This window comes from Lichenostomus cassidix, unplaced genomic scaffold (genome assembly GCF_008360975.1).
Source record: "Lichenostomus cassidix isolate B80296 unplaced genomic scaffold, HeHo_3.0 HiC_scaffold_43, whole genome shotgun sequence".
Taxonomy (NCBI): Eukaryota; Metazoa; Chordata; class Aves; order Passeriformes; family Meliphagidae; genus Lichenostomus; species Lichenostomus cassidix.
Window position 1 is genome coordinate 1786696 of NW_028147635.1, and position 20108 is coordinate 1806803.

The 20108-nt window shown below is 49.7% G+C and overlaps 4 protein-coding genes across 6 annotated transcripts in view; 3 read left to right on the top strand and 1 right to left on the bottom strand.

The window, feature by feature from the left end:
• LOC146421112 (uncharacterized) overlaps nt 1-20108 on the bottom strand; it is a 382384-nt gene that overhangs the window by 148705 nt on the left and 213571 nt on the right. The window lies entirely within an intron of this gene.
• Nucleotides 1-20108, top strand: part of LOC146421116 (uncharacterized) — a 248287-nt gene that overhangs the window by 99805 nt on the left and 128374 nt on the right. The gene's annotated exons all lie outside the window — the stretch shown is intronic.
• Nucleotides 1-20108, top strand: part of LOC146421118 (uncharacterized) — a 52662-nt gene that overhangs the window by 23530 nt on the left and 9024 nt on the right. The gene's annotated exons all lie outside the window — the stretch shown is intronic.
• Nucleotides 3591-10906, top strand: LOC146421121 (uncharacterized). 2 transcript variants are annotated; one of them, XM_085047584.1, is made up of 3 exons: nt 3591-3797; nt 9354-9432; nt 9621-10906. In XM_085047584.1, exons 1-3 carry the CDS (start codon nt 3795-3797, stop codon nt 10889-10891), a joined length of 1353 nt encoding a protein of 450 aa, XP_084903710.1. In that variant the 5' UTR covers nt 3591-3794; the 3' UTR covers nt 10892-10906. The 2 variants fall into 2 exon arrangements, with proteins under 2 accessions (XP_084903710.1, XP_084903711.1); XM_085047585.1 differs by having other exon boundaries at nt 3598-3634.

A 20108-nucleotide genomic window follows, 5' to 3' on the forward strand; every position in this document is an offset into this window, starting at 1 on the left:
TCTTGTCTTCCTGTCTTCCCCCATCTGGAGAGAGTAACAGTGAAAACCCCTCCTGCAGCCAAGTCTAGTCAATGCAGACTGCTCACAGAGTACATCTTGCGATGGAAAGAGACTCCTCTGAGTTGGTGTTGGGAGGTGGAGGGGGAAGGTTTGTCCTGTGCTCACTTGAAGTCTTGTTGGGCAGCTGTTTTGCTCTGGCAGATAGACACCAGGGATGTATATCCAAGCCTTGCAGGTTCATTCATGAGCTTCCTGAGAGACCAAGGAGGCTGAGGGATTGTTCTGTGAGGGCAGAAATTTCCATCTGGGAACTTTTTCAGATGCTTCAAATTTTTTTACTTTTTTTTCCTTCTCAAATATTGCCAAAATGTTTTGCTTGGAGAGAATCTTTTCCTTCTCTTTGGTGAACTTCCCTCTGCTGCCCTCCCAAATCTGGCCATTTCCCAGGATTCCTTCCCAAACTCAGGAGTATCCCATGGCCTTCCCTCTCCAGCTGGAACAGAAGGAAGCCCAGAGTTTGCTGTTGTGAGAGAGGAGTTTCTCTTTCTGCCCTGCTTTCCATTTGGGGTAGGTTTGTGTGCATTCATTTGATCAAGGAAGGTTTAAACTTGGAAGGAGTTGTGTTTCAAACTGCTCCATCCTCAGGGTCTTCTGTGGATATCCTTGCACAAAAGGGCTCTTGGTGTGAGCTCCCAGTGTCCAGGTTAAGGAAGGAGGTTGATATTTCAGGGTTGTTGCTGCTGGAAACATTTGTAGGAGCAGAGCTGGGAGTGGATACTTTTCTCACCTGCCTGCAGAAGAGGAAGTTGGAAAGTGGCAATTTTGTTTGAGGAGGTGGCCATGGGGAGTGTTCTCCCAGAGATGGGCTGGCAGAGAGGCAGCAGGGGAGGTTTCAGACAGGAGCAGCAGCCCCTGCCTGGGTCATGCTGCAGGGAACCGCAGGAGGGAGGTGTGAGAAGGGTTGTTTCTTTTTGTGCAGATCAGCGATTTTCTCCTCTTTCAAAAGAAAAGGTGGGAAGACTCTCAGGTGTTGTGCTCACCTGGCTGTGTGTTTTATTTGATGGTGGGTGGGAGACACAGATGCAGAAACCAGCTGAGGTAATAATGTCATTTACTATAATGCAAAAATGAAAAAAAATCAGAAATGGATAAGGTAAGCAATGCACCTCATCATTACTACATGAGGTTGCCTCTAGTGATGAAGGAAGACATCACCAGATACCCAAATCCTTTCCCCTCATCCAGACCTGCACATCAGCTGGGGGAAGCTGTCCCAGCAAAGCCCTGCAGAGCCACGGCTGTACCTGGGAAATGCTGCAGTGCCTCCACCTTTGCTGGCCACGAGGCTTCCGAGTGCACTGTGAGAGCAGCCTGGCTGTGATAGTGCTGAACGACCAGCCTGACAGAACTTGTAGTGTGGGGACATCTGACTTCACTCTCCTCTTGGTTTTCTCCCCTTGAGAGAGGAGGGGTAAAAAACCTCAAGGAGAAAAACCTCAAGGTTCCTCAAGGAGGAACCAAGGGAGTTGTTTTGGATCCTTCAGCCCCATACAGGGCCAGATGTGGCCTTGTCTGGATTATTCTGAATGTGGAAAGGTAAATACCTGTTTCAGCAGTGAGTAGATACATAGATCATAATGGTATTAATACTTGGTTAATGAGCAGATATATATATATCATTCTGTAAACTCACCCATGCCAGTTCTCAGAAGCATTTTCTTCCTCAAGAGAAAGAAATATTGCAGGCTCTGAACTGTTGTGTCCCTGTGGAAAACAGTGAGTGATCTTTGGGGTTTTTTTCCTTCTGGTTTTCTTTCAAGGTGTCAAGGTTTGAGATTTTGGTAAGATGATTGGTTTCCTAAATTGTATTATTCAGCCTAGCTTATAGGTACCTTTCTTAACTTGCATTTTAGCTATTTTTAAAGTTTTTTCAAGCATTTACCCCATAATTGCATTTTAGCTGTTACAGTTCTGCAATTATGCCTTTTTTTGTGTGTGTATGTCAATCTGTTCTAGGTTTGTATGTTTGTTATTTTCTGCCTCTAATAAATGGTATTTTAAATCATATTAGACTAATCGGCAAAATATTGGTGAACCACGGGACTGAGTCTTGGGGTGCTGCTACCCTGATCTGTTGCCAGAAGCCTGGCAATCCATGATTTCACATGATTTGGCCAATCCAAGATGTCCCACGATTTGGTCAATCCATTATTTCCCATGATTTCCCATGATTTCTCCCAGTTTGGCCAATCCATGATTTCCCATTATTTGGCCAATCCAGGATTTCCCAATGTTTGGCCATTCCATGATTTCCCCCAATTTGGCTAATCCATGATTTCCCAGGATTTTCCATTATTTGGTCATTCTAGGATTTCCCATGATTTGTTGTGTTTTGTTTTTGTTTGTTGTTTGGTTTTGTTTGTTTGTTTTGTTTGGTTTGTTTTGTTTGGTTGTTTGTTTTTTGGTTTGTTTTGTTTTTTGTTTGTTTGTGTTTTGTTTGATTTGGCCAATCCATGATTTCTCCCAATCTGGCCAATCTACGATTTCCCATGATTTGGCGAATCCACGATTTGGTCAATCCACGATTTCCCATTATTTGGTCAATTCTTTTTTTGTTTGGTGTTTGGTTTTGTTTGTTTGTTTTGTTTGGTTTGTTTGGTTTTTTTTTGGTTTTTGATTTCCCATGATTTGGCCAATCCAGGATTTCCCATGATTTCTCATGATTTGGCCAATCCATGGTTTTCCATGATTTGGCCAATCCATGATTTTGCCTTCATGATTTCTCATGATTTCCCAATATTTGGCCATTTTGTGATTTCCCATGATTTGTTCAATCCATGATTTGCCAATTTTGGTTTGTTTTTTTTGGTTGTTTTGTTTGGTTTGGATTTCCCATTATTTGTTCAATCCCATGATTTCCCACGATTTGGGATTCAATTGTATTTAACTGTATACATTTAATTTGTGTTAGTTTAAATGTAAGTGGCATTAAATATTTAATTGCATTACCTTTAAATTCTATGAATTTAAATAATTCAGGTTGCATTCATTTGTCTTTACTTGTATTAGTTTTAAATGGTATGAATTTAAACTTGTATTGTGTTAAACTGTATTTTATTGTATGAATTGGAGTTGTATTAGTTGAAATGGTATAGTCAAAAAATTAGTTAAAATTAGTTAAAATCATTGTCAAAAAATTAGTTCCATTAGTTTAAATGGAACAGCCAAAAATTCCCGGGAGGAACAAGAAAATTTCAGAGGAAACCAGATTTCCAGGAGGAAAAAACCAAATTTCTAGGAGAAAAAACCCAAATTTTCAGGAGAAAAAACCGAATTTCGAGGAGAAAAAACCCGAATTCCCTCGGGAATGGCCCCGTGGATCCTCTGGTGTTTCGTCTCCATCCCTTGGCTTTATCGAAATCGGTCGAAATCCGCTTTTTCCGGGCGTTTCCAGGTGTTTTCCAGGTGTTTTCCAGATGTTTTCCCTTCCCGAACACCCCGCTGACAGAGCCCGCCACGCCGCCGTAAAGCGCGGTGCCACCGCGTCGCAACCCCTCCCGCCACACCGCCGTAAAGCACAGCGGCGGCGCCATTCCCGGCATTCCCCGCGCCGCCCTCAGCCGCCGCCGCTCCGGTGAGTCCCGGGATTGGGAGGGGCGGGGGGATCGCAGCGGGACCGGGATGGGCCGGGAGAGCCCCGGGAGAGCCCCGGGAGAGCCCCGGGAGGGGCCGGGATCGCCCTGAGCCGCCGTGCCGCCCGCAGGTCCCGGATCGCCCCGCGCCCGGCAGAGGAAATGGTGAGGGAATGGCTGCTCCCCCCCATCGGCGGGAATGGAACAGGCCGGGCCTGGGACATCCCCCCCACCTCCCAGTGCTCCCAGTGCATCCCAGTGAGCTCCCAGTGCATCCCAGTTACCTCCCAGTGCATCCCAGTGAGCTCCCAGTGCATCCCAGTGAGCTCCCAGTGCATCCCAGTGACCTCCCAGTGCATCCCAGTTACCTCCCAGTGCATCCCAGTGCTCCCAGTAAGCCCCTAGTGCCCTCTCAGTAACTTCCCAGTCCCTCCCAGTGCCTCCAAACCTCTTCCCAGTACATCCCAGTTGCTACCAGTACCCTCCCAGTAACTTCCCAGTATATCCCAGTGCCCTTCCAGTAACCTCCCAGTATATCCCAGTATCATCTGTCACCTCCCAGTAACTTCCCAGTCCCTCCTAGTGTATCCCAGCCCCCTCCCAGTACATCCCAGTCCACTCCCAGTAGCTCCCAGTGCCCACCAGTAACTGCCCAGTCCATCCCAGTAACCTCTGAGTCCTTCCCAATATCCCCCAGTGCTGACCAGTAACTTCCCAGGACATCCCAGTTCCTTCCCAGTGCCCCCAATGCCCACAAACCAATTCCCAGTCCTTCCCAGTCACATCCCAGTAACCTCCCAGTCCTTCCCAGTCCATCCCAATGCTTCCCAGTCCCTCCCAGTCACATCCCAGTAACATCCCAGACCTTCCCAGTGTCCTCCCAGTGCACACCACTAACTGCCCAGTCCCTCCCAGTTTATCCCAATCCCCTCCCAGTTCCCACAAACCATTTCCCAGTACATCCCAGTTGCCACCAGTGCCTCCCAGTCGCATCCCAGTGCTCCCAGTAACCTCCCAGTCTACTCCCAGTAGCTCCCAGTGCCCACCAGTAACTGCCCAGTAACTTCCCAGTTCCCTTCCAGTCCATCCCAGTCCCTCCCAATTTATCCCAGTCCCCTCCCAGTTCCTTCCCAGTCCCTCTCAATCTCCTCCAAGTACATCCCAGTTCATCCCAATGCCTCCCAGTGCCAACCAGTAACTGCCCAGTAACCTCCCAGTACTCCCAGTTTATCCCAATCCCCTCCCAGTCACATCCCAGTTCCCTCCCAGTACATCCCAGTCCACTCACAGTAGCTCCCAGTGCCGACCAGTAACTGCCCAGTAAGTTCCCAGTTCTTTCCCAGTCTCTCCCAGTTTATCCCAGTTTGTCCCAATCCCCTCCCAGTCTCTCCCAGTTTATCCCAGTCCTTCTCAGTGCCAACCAGTAACTGCCCAGTAACTTCCCAGTGCTCCCAGTTTATTCCAATCCCCTCCCAGTTTATCCCAGTTCCCTCCCAGTGCATCCCAGTTCCTCCCAGTCCTCACAAATCCCTTCCCAGTTCACCCCAGTGCTCCCAGTCCATCCCAGTTCCCTCCCAGTGGTTCCCAGTGAACCCCCAGTGCCCACCAGTAACTTCCCAGTCCATCCCAGTCCCTCCCAGTGCCCTCAAACCCCTTCCCAGTCCATCCCAGTTGCCACCAGTGCCTTCCCAGTAACCTCCCAGTATATCCCAGTGTCATCCCAGTCCCCTCCCAGTCCCTTCCAGTGCCCACAAACCATTTCCCAGTACATCCCAGTTCCCACCAGTCCCTCCCAGTGTCCAAGTAACATCCCAGTGCTCCCAGTATCCCCCAGCACCCTCCCAGTTCGTCCCAGTGGCTCCCAGTGCCCACCAGTAACTGCCCAGGAACTTCCCAGTCCATCCCAGTTTATCCCAATGCCATCCCAGTTCTCCCCCAGTGCCCACCAGTAACTTGCCAGTCCCTCCCAGTGCCAGCCAGTAACTGCCTAGTAATTTCCCAGTCCCTCCCAGTACATCTCAGTCCATTCCCAGTATCGTCCCAGTGCCAACCAGTAACTTCCCAGGACATCCCAGTTCCTTCTCAGAACCCACAAACCAATTCCCAGTCCCTCCCAGTCCATCCCAGTAACCTCCCAGTTCACTCCCAGTGCACACCAGTAACTGCCCAGTAAGTTCCCAGTTCCATCCCAGTAACCTTCCAGTCCATCCCAGTAATCTCCCAGTGCCAACCAGTAATCTCCCAGTCTTTCCCAGTCTGTCCCAGTTCCCTCCCAGTTTATCCCAATCCCCTCCCAGTCCATCCCAGTTCCTCTCCCAGCACAGCCAGCTCAAGCTCCACTCCCCTGATGCTGCGTGGTGCTGACAGCGGGAGGAGAAACTGAGGCACTACTGGGAGGCCATGGGCACCTTACTGGGGGTACTGGGATATACTGGGAGGGACTGGGATGGACTGGGATATAGTGGGACATACTGGGAATGGACTGGGACAAACTGGGAGGGACTGGGAGGGAGTTAATGGGGTTTAAATGGAGGGAAAAGAAAAATGGGGATTTGGGGTTACTGGTTTATACTGGGAGGGAACTGGTTTGGTACTGGGAGGGACTGGGAGTTACTGGTTTGAACTGGGAGGGTCACTGGGCCATACTGGGAGGTCAGTGGGAGTCACTGGGATGGACTGGGAAGTCCCTGGGAGGCTTACTGGTTTATACTGGGAGGGAACTGGGATTTGCTGTGGCTATAGTGGTTCATACTGGTTTATACTGGTTTGAACTGGTCTATACTGGTTTCTACTGGTTTAAACTGGGATTTCCCTGCACAGCAGTGGGTGCCACTCACCCAGGTGCTTTTCCTGATTTAAACTGGGATTTACTGGTTTATACTGGGTAGACCTGATGCCCTAAATTCCCCATTCACAGTAACTTCCCAGTCCCTCCCAGTAACTTCCCAGTCCCTCCCAGTGCTCTCAAACCCCTTCCCAGTGCCCTCCCAGTTGCGACCAGTGCCCTCCCAGTCACATCCCAGTGCTCCCAGTAACCTCCCAGTCTGCTCCCAGTGCCCACCAGTAACTGCCCAGTAACTTCCCAGTTCCCTTCCAGTCCATCCCAGTCCCTCCCAGTTTATCCCAGTCCCTCTCAATCTCCTCCAAGTACATCCCAGTTCATCCCAATGCCTCCCAGTGCCAACCAGTAACTGCCCACTAACTTCCCAGTACTCCCAGTTTATCCCAATCCCCTCCCAGTCACATCCCAGTTCCCTCCCAGTACATCCCAGTCCACTCACAGTAGCTCCCAGTGCCGACCAGTAACTGCCCAGTAAGTTCCCAGTTCTTTCCCAGTCTCTCCCAGTTTATCCCAATCCCCTCCCAGTCCCTCACAGTCTCTCCCAGTTTGTCCCAGTCCTTCTCAGTGCCCACCAGTAACTGCCCAGTAACTTCCCAGTGCTCCCAGTTTTTCCTAACCCCCTCCCAGTTTATCCCAGTTCCCTCCCAGTGCATCCAGGTTCCTCCCAGTCCTCACAAATCCCTTCCCAGTTCACCCCAGTGCTCCCAGTCCATCCCAGTTCTCTCCCAGTGGTTCCCAGTGCCCACCAGTAACTTCCCACTCCATCCCAGTCCCTCCCACTGCCCTCAAACCCCTTCCCAGTCCATCCCAGTTGCCACCAGTGCCTTTCCAGTAACCTCCCAGTATATCCCAGTGTCATCCCAGTCCCTTCCAGTGCTCACAAACCATTTCCCAGTACATCCCAGTTGCCACCAGTCCCTCCCAGTGTCTCCAAGTAACATCCCAGTGCTCCCAGTATCCCCCAGCACCCCCCCAGTTCGTCCCAGTGGCTCCCAGTGCCCACCAGTAACTGCCCAGGAACTTCCCAGTCCATCCCAGTTTATTCCAATCCCATCCCAGTTCTCCCCCAGTGCCCACCAGTAACTTGCCAGTCCCTCCCAGTGCCAGCCAGTAACTGCCTAGTAATTTCCCAGTCCATCCCAGTCCATTCCCAGTATCCTCCCAATGCCAATGAATAACTTCCCAGGACATCCCAGTTCCTTCCCAGTAACAAACCAATTCCCAGTAACTAAAATCCTTGGAACTGGGATCTTACTGGGCAGTTACTGGTGTGCACTGGGAGCAATGGGAGTGGACTGGGAGGTTACTGGAATGGACTGGGAAATCCCTGGGAGGGAACTGGGATTTGCTGTGGCTATAGTGGTTCATACTGGTTTATACTTCTTTGAACTGGTCTGTACTGGTTTCTACTGGTTCTACTGGCAGGGGGTGTCACCCACCCAGGTGTTTTTCCAGATTTAAACTGGTATTTACTGTTTTATACTGGTTTATACAGGGTAGACCAGATGCCCTAAACTCCCCATTCACTTTAACAGGCAGACCTGGTGTTGTGATCCAAATATTAAGGTTCTTTGGAAATAGCTCTGCCTGAATTAAGGTGCAAACGAGACCATATGCCAGTCAATAGTATGAGTTTTATTTGATAGTAAATATGAGAGAGAGAGTGAAGAAGAGAGAAAAGAGAAGTAGGAAGAGAGGTGGGGGGGACAGAAAGAGGGTGACAGAGACAGAATAAAGAAAATATCACCATCCATGGATCCCAACACTGTTGCATTGATCCTCTCCAGCTGCTCTTCTCGGTGGTGATGGTCCCCTGAAAGCACAGAATGCCATGGGTTAATATGGACTCAGGCCAGGTGGCAATGTCCAGGCATGTCCCCCCGGGGCAGGGGGCAGTCTCTAGCAGCAGACTCTGCTTGCATCACGTGCACTCCTGTGGTGCAAGGCCTAGCATTTGGGGGTCTTTGATGGATTGTGACTCCCCCTCAGCTGCCTCTCACGTGAAAGTCCCGTGGATGTGGCTTGTGGGGTTGGGGGTTCCACAGCCAGACAGTTTGTGTAACGGAGGATGTGTGTTTATTGCCTCTGACCAGAGGTTACACCATGCACCCCCAACCTCCTCCACCTCGACTGGAGGTGAGCTGTGCTCACACAAACCTGGCTTCTGTGAGCTGTGCTCTGCCCTCACTCCAAAGTCAGCCAGGGATGATTCTCAGAGCAGCTGGTGGCTTTGGCCTTTGTGGATGCATTCCTTTCCCTCAGCCTGAGATGACTGAACAATAGGTTTCCCTTTATCCAATGTCAGCAGTTTGACTTTCAGTCCAAAGTCCCAGTCAGGTATCTTCAGGGAGGCTTCTTTGATTATAGCTTCTTTATACAGTTTTTGTTCTAATGATCAAAACTTTATATCAATGTTTGAGGCATGAACTATTTCAGTCTCTGACAAATGGGGACCCCCAGAGGGGGGACCACCAAGAGCCCTGGCAGCCTGGAGAGAGAGACGGGAGAGAGGATCCTTGGGACCCCCAAAACCCCAGGCTTCCCTCAGCAGGACTGCAGAGAGAGGAGACCCCCAGAATGGGGAATTTGGGAAGGGGGAACCCCTGGGATTCCTGGGACCCCTGGTAGTGTGGGGAGAGTGGGGATGCTGGAGAGGGGAACCCACAGTACACACAGGACTCCCAGCAACCCAGATGGGGGAAACCAAGAAGCCCAAAGTGGACAGACCAGAGACAGGGAACTGCTAGGAGTGTTTTTGGTGCTGAATCTTTGTGATCTGGAGGGTTTCGTGGACCTCAGATCCACGGCTTCTAGAGATGCAATCGGAAAGGGTGACCTTCAAACTCAATGTAGTCACCCTTTGTTTTCCCTCAAACCAGGATTTCCCATTCTCAGACCTTGGCTGGATGGAGGAGAAGGCTGTGAGGAAGAGGAAGATGCCCCAGGACAGCCAGGCAGGTGAGGAGGAAGTCACTGCCCCTTGCCCCCTCTCTTCTCCTCCATCTCCCAGCCCAGAATTGCCTCTGGCTGCAGAACAACCCTGCTGCTGACTCTGTTCTGCTGGGGATGGATTGGGAGAATCTCCTTCCCCTTCCCTCTGGAACAGAGGCAAATCCCAAATCCTCTCCTTGTGTTTCCTCCCCCAGGCAATGAGCTGGGAATGGAGACCATGGAGGACAAATCCTCCCTGAAGAACCTCATGGAAGAGGCCATTTTGATCAACTCCATGGTGCAGGAATCCAATGGGGAGGAAAAGCCCTGGAGATCTCACACAAGGAGAGGCTCCAAACCGAGCCCAGGGTCCTGTGAGGAGCAAAGACCCACCCTGTGCCAGGAAATTGGCCAGCAATCGAGCCAGAGCTATGAGCAAATGGCACATGAGCAGCTTCACATTGGGGAGAAGCCCTACAAGTGCTTGGAATGTGGGAAGAGCTTCAGGACAAGCTCTCGCCTGATCTGCCACCAGATGATTCACACTGGGGAACGGCCCTACAAGTGTGGGGAATGTGGGATGAGTTTCACCAGGAGATCCCGTCTGATCATCCACCGGAGGATCCACACTGGGGAACGGCCATATGAGTGTGGGGAATGTGGGAAGAGCTTCAACCAGATCTCCCACCTGATCCGCCACCAGATGATCCACACTGGGGAGAGGCCCTATGAGTGTGGGGAATGTGGGAAGAGCTTCATCACGAGCTCCTGCCTGATCATCCACCAGAGGATCCACACTGGGGAGAGGCCCTATGAGTGTGGGGAATGTGGGAAGAGCTTCAGAGACAACTCCACCCTGATTGTCCACCAGAAGATCCATACTGGGGAGAGGCCCTACAAGTGTCCCGAGTGTGGGAAGAGGTTTCAGACCAGCTCAGCTCTCCTTGTCCATAAGCGGATCCATACTGGGGAGAGGCCCTACAAGTGTCCCGAGTGTGGGAAAAGGTTTCAGAGCAGCTCCAATCTCCTCCTGCACCAACGGATTCACACAGAGGAGAGGCCCTTCCGCTGCCCTGACTGCGGGAAAGGCTTCAGGCAAAACTCCCACCTCGTCACCCACCGGCGCATCCACACTGGGGAGAGACCCTATGAGTGTTCCGAGTGTGGGAAGAGGTTTCAGAGCAGCTCAGCTCTCCTCCTGCACCAGCTGATTCCCACAGAGGAGAGGCCTTTCCGCTGCCCTGACTGCAGGGAGGGCTTCAAGCACAACTCCACCCTCATCACCCACCGGCGCATCCACACCGGGGAGAGACCCTATGAGTGTGGGGAATGTGGGAAGAGCTTCAGCCAGAGATCTCACCTGATCATCCACCAGAGGATCCACACTGGGGAGAGGCCCTATGAGTGTCCCGAGTGTGGGAAGAGCTTCACCCAGAGCTCTGGCTTGACCCAACACCAACGGAGCCACCAACGGAGCCACCAGTAAGAGAAGCCCTGCACAAGCCCCAGCTGCAGGAAGAGCTTTGTCTTATGCTCCAGCCTTATTACCTAAAGCCTCATGGTTTTTCTGCTATTTTGGAGGGGTGTTTGGTGTTCAGGAGCTATTCTGGATGATTTGGTGCTTCTGGGGTATTTGGTACAGTTTCTTCCAGAATTTTGTTTTTGAAAAGCCAAGAGGGTTCATCCATTATCTCAAAACTACTCAATTCCACTGGAATGTACTCAATCTTACCCCAAAATGGCTCAATCCCTGCCCAAAAATCCCTGCCCAAAACCACAGTTTTCCAGCAAAAATTGTGTTAGTTGAGCAGGCCTGAACAAAGCCTCAGCATAGGCAGGCCTCAGTAAAAATCCTAGTAAAGTGTCATGAGAAGCTAAAACCTGGGAACACAGCTGTGTGTTTCTAGACTGTGAGAAGAATGTTATGAGATAAGATAGGGAGTCAGAAGTGTTATGAGAAAAGAATAAGGGAGTCATCAGGAAGAACCCTGATTATGTGAGAACAGACTGCAGATACGTGTGTAACTATAATTAGAAACATCTGTAACAGTATATAAGTTTCTCGTTTGGTGAAACAAAGTGGAGCTTGTTTTCTGACCCACATTGGGCCGTGTCGCTTGCTCTCTCTTGCCGCTCGTCAAATGGTGACCCCGACGTGATACAGAGACACAGATAGCAGGACTTAGGACCCTGCTCCGAGAAGCGACGACCACGGACACTGGCAGCAGAGTTTACAGCCCTGCTCCAGACAGCGGCGAGAACGAAGAGGTACCGGAGCAGCACCGGTGAGCCAAGGTCATCGCCCCTGCTAGGGGGGGTGATCCGAGGGCTCGGGCCGAACAAGACCCGCTTCCGTAAGGGCTATAACCTCGGAAAAGCTGCATTTGGCGACCGCGGAAGATAGAGAGACGACAGCGGCGATCAAGGTACTTTAAACCCAGCTGGACCGAAATGGAAACGGAGGTAGCCCAAGATTTATTATTATGCTTTCTACGAAAGCGGGGAGTAAGCAAGTAAGCTTTAAAGCAATTAGCTGCTTTAATTGCAACAGGGGAAGCCAGAGGATTTTTTGTTAATCCTGATACGATCTTTGATGAAAGACAGTGGCAGAAGTTTGGTAACTGTTTGTTTAACGAAGTGATAGATGGTGATAAAACCGCAATAAAACTTAGCAAACCGTGGAGAGAAGTGGTGACCTGCTTACAGCATAATGCAGCAGAGAGAAAAGTTGCAGACGTAACAACAGAAAAAGTAGCAGCCACAGAGAGCAGAGAAAAACCTGAGAGTTGCCGTGCTGCTTTTAACATGCAAAAGACTTCGGCAGCTGCACAGCTGGGGGAGCCCCCCCCGCTAGGGGAGGGGGGGAATCATAGCTCTCCCTCACTGCCACCACTGGGAGAAAGGCAGCACTCCGCGTTGCCAGCAGAAAACAACAGTCTGATACCGGAATGGAGTTGTTTCTCCTCGTAGTCATGGAGAACTTTCAGGAGTTCTTCCCTTTTGCTCTCTAGTTGCAGATACAGATCTTTGAACATGCTATCCAGCTGTTCTCCCCAAGACCTCTAATTATTCGCTTTGTCGGGTGAAACACCCATTGCCACGTGTTGACCAGCAGCACAGCCTTGCTATGGCTGATCCGGTGCAGCTTCGTGACTTTTCAGCCTTTCTAGAGTTCCAGGGAAATGTCTCTGAGCTTGGCTCCTTCCATAAGCACTTGTCCTGGCAAACCTTCACCACCTGCTGCAGCTCAGCAACCAAAACTCCCTGAAAATGTCCAGGCACATGGAGCAGATCGGCTCTTCCTTCAGCCCGGCTGCACTGACACCGAGACCAAAACTTATTTCCAGCCTTTTACTGATAAAGAAGCATTGAAACAATATATTATCCTGATAAAAAATAACACTTTGATTGCTAAAGCCATGAACAAAAGCTGAATTTTGCTAAAGTGGGGCTTAAGATAGTGTTTGTGTGTATGTGTGAATACTGCAGGCCTGCTGAAAGTGTTTACTTTTTGAGTGTTTTAATGTGTAGATGAAACCTGTAACTGCTGAGAGTGTGGTTTTGATTTCTTAAGAGTTTTGATGTGTGAATGAAACCTATGAGTAAAGTTCTACTGAATAGTTTAAGCTACCTGTTAAGTGCCTTTGGTTAAGTATAGATTCTGTTAAAGTTAAGTAATATTGAATTTAAATTCTATTAAGTTTTAAATACTATTAAGGTTGAATTCTATTAAGTAATATTAAGTGATGTTAACGTTAAATTCTGTTAAGTTTTAAATTCTGTTAGAGTTAAGTTTTGTTAAAGTGATATTAATTTTAAATTCCATTATAGTTAAGTCCTATTTGTTAGTTTTAAATCCAATTTGTTAAAATTAAGCTTTATTCATTTTCAGTAATATTAATTTTAAGTTTTAAATTTGTTAGTTTATATTATTATTCACAAAAGCCTTTGCAGTTTTATCTTCCTTAGTTAAAGTCAAGTGATAATGTCCACTGTTTTCAAGTATTTCACCTCACCTTATATAGTTATCTGCAAAAATAGTGACATGTTAAGACACTCTCCTTATTGATATTAATCAAAGCTTGTTTACAAGATGTTCTAAGAAAACCCTCCTACTTAGGGCCTAGGCTCTGGCCAAGCCTTAGTCCTAACTAGCTGGGAAATATGCCATGAGTCCCAAGTGTTCTGCACCAAAATGTGATCAAATAATTTTAACGTACCAAATTGAGTTTATAAAAGCTAAACCTTCTTCCAGGTAAACTTGGAGTCCTTACCCGGGAAAAGTTCTCCAAGCTTTAACTGTGAAGTGAATGTTTCCAGCAATAGCAGTTCCTGAACCATGGCAACATAACTAAATAACTAGTGATATTTCCTTAAGTAAATTTATAATAATTGTAGTAATAAAAAGTACTTATAACAAAGCAAATTAATCTGACAACAGACAACGTCTGTTCTCAAACGAAACGGGGGAATTTGTTGGAAAACACAGTTTTCCAGCAAAAATTGTGTTAGTTGAGCAGGCCTGAACAAAGCCTCAGCATAGGCAGGCCTCAGTAAAAATCCTAGTAAAGTGTCATGAGAAGCTAAAACCTGGGAACACAGCTGTGTGTTTCTAGACTGTGAGAAGAATGTTATATGATAGGGAGTCAGAAGTGTTATGAGAAAAGAATAAGGGAGTCATCAGGAAAAACCCTGATTATGTGAGAACAGACTGCAGATACGTGTGTAACTATAATTAGAAACATCTGTAACATTATATAAGTTTCTTGTTTGGTGAAATAAAATGGAGCTTGCTTTATGACCCACACTGGGCCGTGTCGCTTGCTCTCTCTTGCCACTCGTCACAAAATGACTCAATTCCACAGCCCCTCAGGGTGGGATGACATTGGAAGGGGATTGGGCAAAGTGGGATGCAGTTCCAGAGGGGTGAGATGGGCATTGGGTGGGGCAGGATGGGTGGGATGGGAATTGGAGGGGTGGAAGGGTGGAAATAGGGCTTGGGAAGGGGGCCTTGATGTCCAGGAGGGGTGAGATGGGTTGGGGTGGGGATTGGGAGTGTGGGGCAGGGTCTGGAATGAGACAGCCAAAGGTTGGGGTGATGAAGGGAGCAGAACTTGTTCCTGAGTGGGTTTTTGGGTATTATATAACAGGATTATTTCTCATGAGCCTTGGGGCAATAAAGATAAATGGAGGTTCATCCTTTTGGTGTGGTGCTGTGTATTGGCATTTGGGGGTTGATTTCTTGTTATTGTTGTTACTATTATTTGTTTGTATTATTTATTAGTGTTATACTTCTAAATCCCACCCATTGTTAATAGTGGCTGGATGGCAGCTCACTGGGAAGATTCCCTTCCTTCTCGCAGTGGGATTGAGCTGTAGTCACTTCCAAGTTGCCAGTGGCTTCTAAAGATGCAAAGTCCTGTTTATGGTGGTTTTGGTGTGGTTTGGAGTTGGGGAAGGGTCTCATCCCCTCCCCGAGGTACTCTGAGCCTGCTCTGCACCACATCTGCACTTGTGGCACCTCACAGCTGCCCTGCCCTGGGGACATGGCAGGACTCCCTCCTGCCAGGGCTGAGGCTTTGCATGACCTCTCGTGACCCCTCATGTCCAAAGCTCTGTGCTGGCACTGTCCTGAGCGCCAACATCACTGCAGCCCCACGGCCTTTGCTGTCCCCCCGTGTCCATTCCCTGTCCCCGAGTCCCGCCCGGCTCTGGCAGCAGCAGGAGCCGCAGCGCAGTGGGCGCCAGCCTGGCCCAGCCGGGGCTCCCAGCAGGAGCAGCAGCAGCATTGCCAGCCCTTCCCAGCTGCTCCTGCCTTGGCTTCCCCAGGGGTTTTTCCAGGGGAATTCTGGAGTACAGCAACAATCATCCACAAACAGCCCTGATTGCTGTCAGGGGTTGAGAATTTCTTCCCATTCCTGTTTACTAAGCAACAAATGGCCCGATGTTCGGAGCGATCAAGCCTTTTGTAAAAGACAAAGGCTAGGTTTGGGCAGGGCAAGGTAAGGGAGAGCCGGTCCTGGGAACTGACTCTCGTGGTTCGGACGCTGAGGCTGCTGGCTCTTTGCTTTCCAGCTGCTACCAGAGGAAATCCAACTGTGTCCTGTTTCTCTTCCCTCCTGGCTGGGTGAGCTTTGATTCAACTTTTCTCCTCACGGGGAAGGGCGCGTTTCCCCCCCCCCGGGCTGCGTTCCCTCGTTGCTGCCGGGAGAGTCCGGCTGCCTCTGCTGCCTGCCCCTGCCCTCTGCCGCACAAGACCGCAGCATCTGCTGTGACTGTAGAAATTCTCGCTGGCCGGAGAGAGAGAGAGAGCGCCCGCTCCTGCTGCCCTGTTCTCTCGCTGCCCTGAGCTGTTTTTTCGCTGCCCTGCGTGTTTTTCTCAGCCCGTCCGCCATTGCAGTTGCCGAACGGTGACCTGACCCTGCGCCACAGCGCCACCTGCAGCCGCTCGGGAGTCATCGCACCTGCCCTGGCCGGCCGGGAGCTCAACAGCGCCCCTGCTGCTTGCAACCGTGATTGCACCACACGGGAGAAGGCTCAGCAGCTCACGTTATCTGCTGTTTGGTTTTCTGGTTCTTAGTTGTGGTTTGCTATTATTGTTATTGTTTGTTTATAGATACTAGTAAAGAACTGATACTCCTTTTTCCCATACCTTTGCCTGAAAGCCCTTGATTTACAAAATTAAATAATTTGGGGGGAGGAGGGGAAGAAAAATCACATCCTCTGCTCTAGGGGAAGGTTCAACCTCTCTTGGCAGACACCTGTCTTTCAAACCGAGACATTGCTCAGGGCCCAGCTGTGCTGCCCTGAACCAACCTTCAGAGAAAGAACGGATCAGGTTCCAGCTTTGTTTTTAGCACTGCTTTACTCACCCTGAGATGACAGCAGGAGGCTGTTGTTGCCTTTGCCTTGGGAATTGCAGATCACAGCTGCTGTTGCCATCTGCATTTTATCAGTACACCTGCAATTGTCTCTTTCAATCACTGGTCTCCACCATGCTTTCATTACAGTTAATTCAGTATTTTTGTCACAGGCCTCATGATGAGCAGAGATTGAAATGCTCATATGTCCCTGAGCACTAAGCTATGCAGAACTAAAGCCACTCAGGCCACATTCACAGTGCTCAAACACAGCCCTGTTGCTGGTGCTGTTGAAATAGAATCAACTTACAGAGGCCATCCCAGAAATTGCTTCTGGTGTGTCAAAGTGAAAAAAACACCAGGAGAAAGAAATACCAGAACTTCTTGACTTGCTTCCTTGCTTCCTCCTGGCAGCAGCAAATGGAGATGCCCAGAGGGATTTGCAGCTGCTGCTGATCCCAGTTGGAGCCCAGCCTGCTGCAGAGTCCCAGTGGAACCTGAGCCCAGCCCAGGGAGCTCCCAGAGTGTCTGGGAGATTCTTTCTCTGAATTCAATCACAGTTGCATTCCCTAGAAAGTACTGCTACTACCTCCTATTTCCTTAGGCTAGAACAGTCACCATGAAAACCTTGCCAATGGCACAACTCCCCAGTCCACAAGGAAAACAAAGGCCAAGTTGTAAAGTTCTCCAAGCATTTGTCCTACTTGGCTGCAAAAGTCATGCTGCACTCACAGTGTGGAAAGGCAAGAGAAGTTGCAATTGGTGGCACATCTTGTGACAAGAACTTGACCTCATTGTCCATGGAATGTTCTTGAAAAGAGCAGACAGGACTGTGGAGAAGATTCTTAGAAAACTGACATAGCTTTCCAGAAGTGAAAAGAAAGCAGAAAGAAGCAATCCAATTTCTATGCTCCCCTTTTCCATGTTGCACTCCTTCTCCATCCCATTAATTGCAAATGGATCTTACCTCCAAGATCCATGACTAAGCAAGTTTTAGACACTCTAAAATACCATGAGCTACACACAGTTTGCCTTGCCCTGTTTCTCTTGGCAAGCAATGCTGGAGACATAAGTGCAGTGCTTGGGTGTGGCATGAAATCTAGAGACAGGGAATGTGCCCTGATAGTGTTTGACCCTCAGCAGGGACAATGCACAGTAGCATTGCTGTGCTGGCTGCCCATGGAACCATGGCAGGAGCAGTTGCTGAGGTCAGAAGCAATCGCAGCCACCACCCTGCTCCAAAGCCCCTTGGCAGGGTCAGGCTACTGCCATGGCTCTGTGTGCCAGGGACCGACAGCGCTGGGTGCAGGGACACCAGGGAGGCACAGAAATGCTGGCTGAGAAATGCTGGGGGCACAGCGAGATGGGCGTGTGCAGCCAGACAGGGCACAGGAGCAGCATGGGCAGGGAGCCACAGCCTGCAGGAGACATGGCCAAGGGCTGGGCAGGGCTGGCAGGGCCAGAGGCACCCAGGGCTTTGTCCCCTGGGCTCTGGCACTGCCTCTGGAGGCCCCACTGAAGGAACTTTCCTCTCAGGGTCTGCACTTTGCTTCTCCCTCTCCTCTCCCTGAGGAGGCTGGCAGGGGTTGCAGTTTTATGACATTTGTCCTTCCTCCCCCTCACATCCCACTGCCCCACAAACAGCCCTGAGCCACCTGTGGGGGACAGGCCCTGCTGTCCCAGGGCTGGGCTCAGCCCTTGGCCTTTCTGCTTCCTCCAACCAGCCCAGGCTTCTCTCAGCATTCCAGTTCCCTGCTCAGAGCCTTTGGCTCCCTGCAATCCTGGCCCCAAGGATCTGCTCTCACGAGTCCCTGGGGAGCCTTTGGCAGTCTCTGCCCTCAGTGGGGGCCAATGATGCTCCAAGGGACTTGTAGTTTTGCTTCTGACTCCTTCGGCAGCTTCTTCAACCTTCTCTCAGTCCCTGAGGGTCACAGACTCAGCCCCAAATCCCCTGTGGGGTTCATTATAATATAGAAAGCCTCCAGGAGCTCTTCGTCGTCCTTCCATTGACTTCAAGTGTTCAGGGCTTCTGCAGCTCATTGGAGTCAGTTTGGAGTTCTTTTAAGGAGGAAGATTTCGAAGTGCTCCTCATGACTTTTCTTTTAAAATAGGAAATATTTTTTTTATTTTTCAGTTCAGAGAAGAGGTGATAGAAGCATTCCCCAAGTGACTTTGATGCTGAATGTGTCCTTAGGAGGCCTGGGCACGTAGAAGAATGAGCCCCTTTAGGGCTGACCCTGTTGGGACAACCTGCTTCTCATCCCCAACCTCACCATGGCTGACATTGCCCACCTGGCACTGACATCCCTGTTCCCTGCATCACAAACTTGTCCCCTGAGCTCTGCAGCTGGCTGTCCCAGCCCATTGCTCCATGTCCCACCTGCTCTCCTCAGGGCTCTGCCTGCACACAGGCCCAGGAGAAGTTTTTCTGTTTGTGAGGAAAGAATGGAAAAGCCTGAGTAGGTTTCCTACACGACAAACCCCACTCAGGAACCACATGCTCAGTACAGGCTGCCTCTGATGATGTCACCTTTCTACAAGGGACAATGTGACCAGAAGTGATCTCTGTAAGCAGAATTCTCTGTATCTTGAAGCAGAATTCTCTGTCCCTGTCCTTTCCCTTGATCTCAGTTGCAGATGGAAGTTGATGGTGCCATTCTCACCTTTAAACCCTCTTTTGAATACAAACAGATGTGCTCAGCTGTGTTAAGCAGGTGTTGCTAATGTTTATGCAAAGCTTTTGTGTTTCCAATGGAATCACAGAGATCACTGTGACACTTTGGGGCCACGTGGAACCATGGAGACCAAAGTGACACTGCAGGGCCTCATAGATGAAGGGAGACCATTGAGACTCTGTGGCACCTCATGGAACCAAGGGGTCATTGTGACACAGTGGGGCCTCATGGAACCCAGGAGTGCATTGTGACACTGCAGAACCTCATGGAATGAAGGGGACACTGTGACACTGTGGGGCCTCGTTGGAACTCAGGAGACCATTGCTGACAGAACAGGAGCTCATGGAATGGGGAGAGCCAGGCCCAGGGGACATGGCTGCAATGGTGATGGCTGTGAGGTCACTGCCACTGCAGCAGCCTGCTTGGCCCTCAGCTGACATTCTGGCCAGGAGTGTTGTGAGGTCACCCAGCACATCAGAGAACCAGCACAACAGGAATTCCATCCTTGGGGAGAGGAGGGGTTTCACTGTGTCAGGTTGCACAAAGCTGCTGTCATTGGACAATTGCTGGGATGGGGCAGCAATTTCACACGAAAAACACTTGAAGTTTTGCGCCAATCTCATGGTAAAATATTCTCTCCTTATAACAAATGTAAATCCACTCTCATTTCGTTTAAACATATTGACACTTCTTCTGTAACTGTAAACTTTGGGAAAAACTGACACTCCATTTTCCTTGCATTTTGACCAATATTTTTCCTTTCTCAAAAACCTTGGAGAAGACCAAAAAAATCTCCCAAGATGGGGTTTGGAGGCCTCATCACATAAGCAAGCTGTGCAGTTACAGAGTGAGCTGTGTAACATCATTGAGTGGCTGTATGACACCACAGAGCGGGCTGTGTGACATTACTGACTGGCTTGTGACACCACAGAGTAGGCTGTGAAATGCCAGAGCAGGATGTGATATGTAACATCATAGAGTGTGCTGTGGCATCATTGGTTAGTTGTGTGACATCAAAGAGCAGGCTGTGACATCACAGTGTGGCTGTATGACATCACACAGCAGGCTGTGAGGTCATAGAGTGGACTTGTAACACCACAGGGTGGTTATGTGACATCACAAAGGGGGCTGTGAAATCATGGAATGGCTGTGTGACATCAAAGAGCAG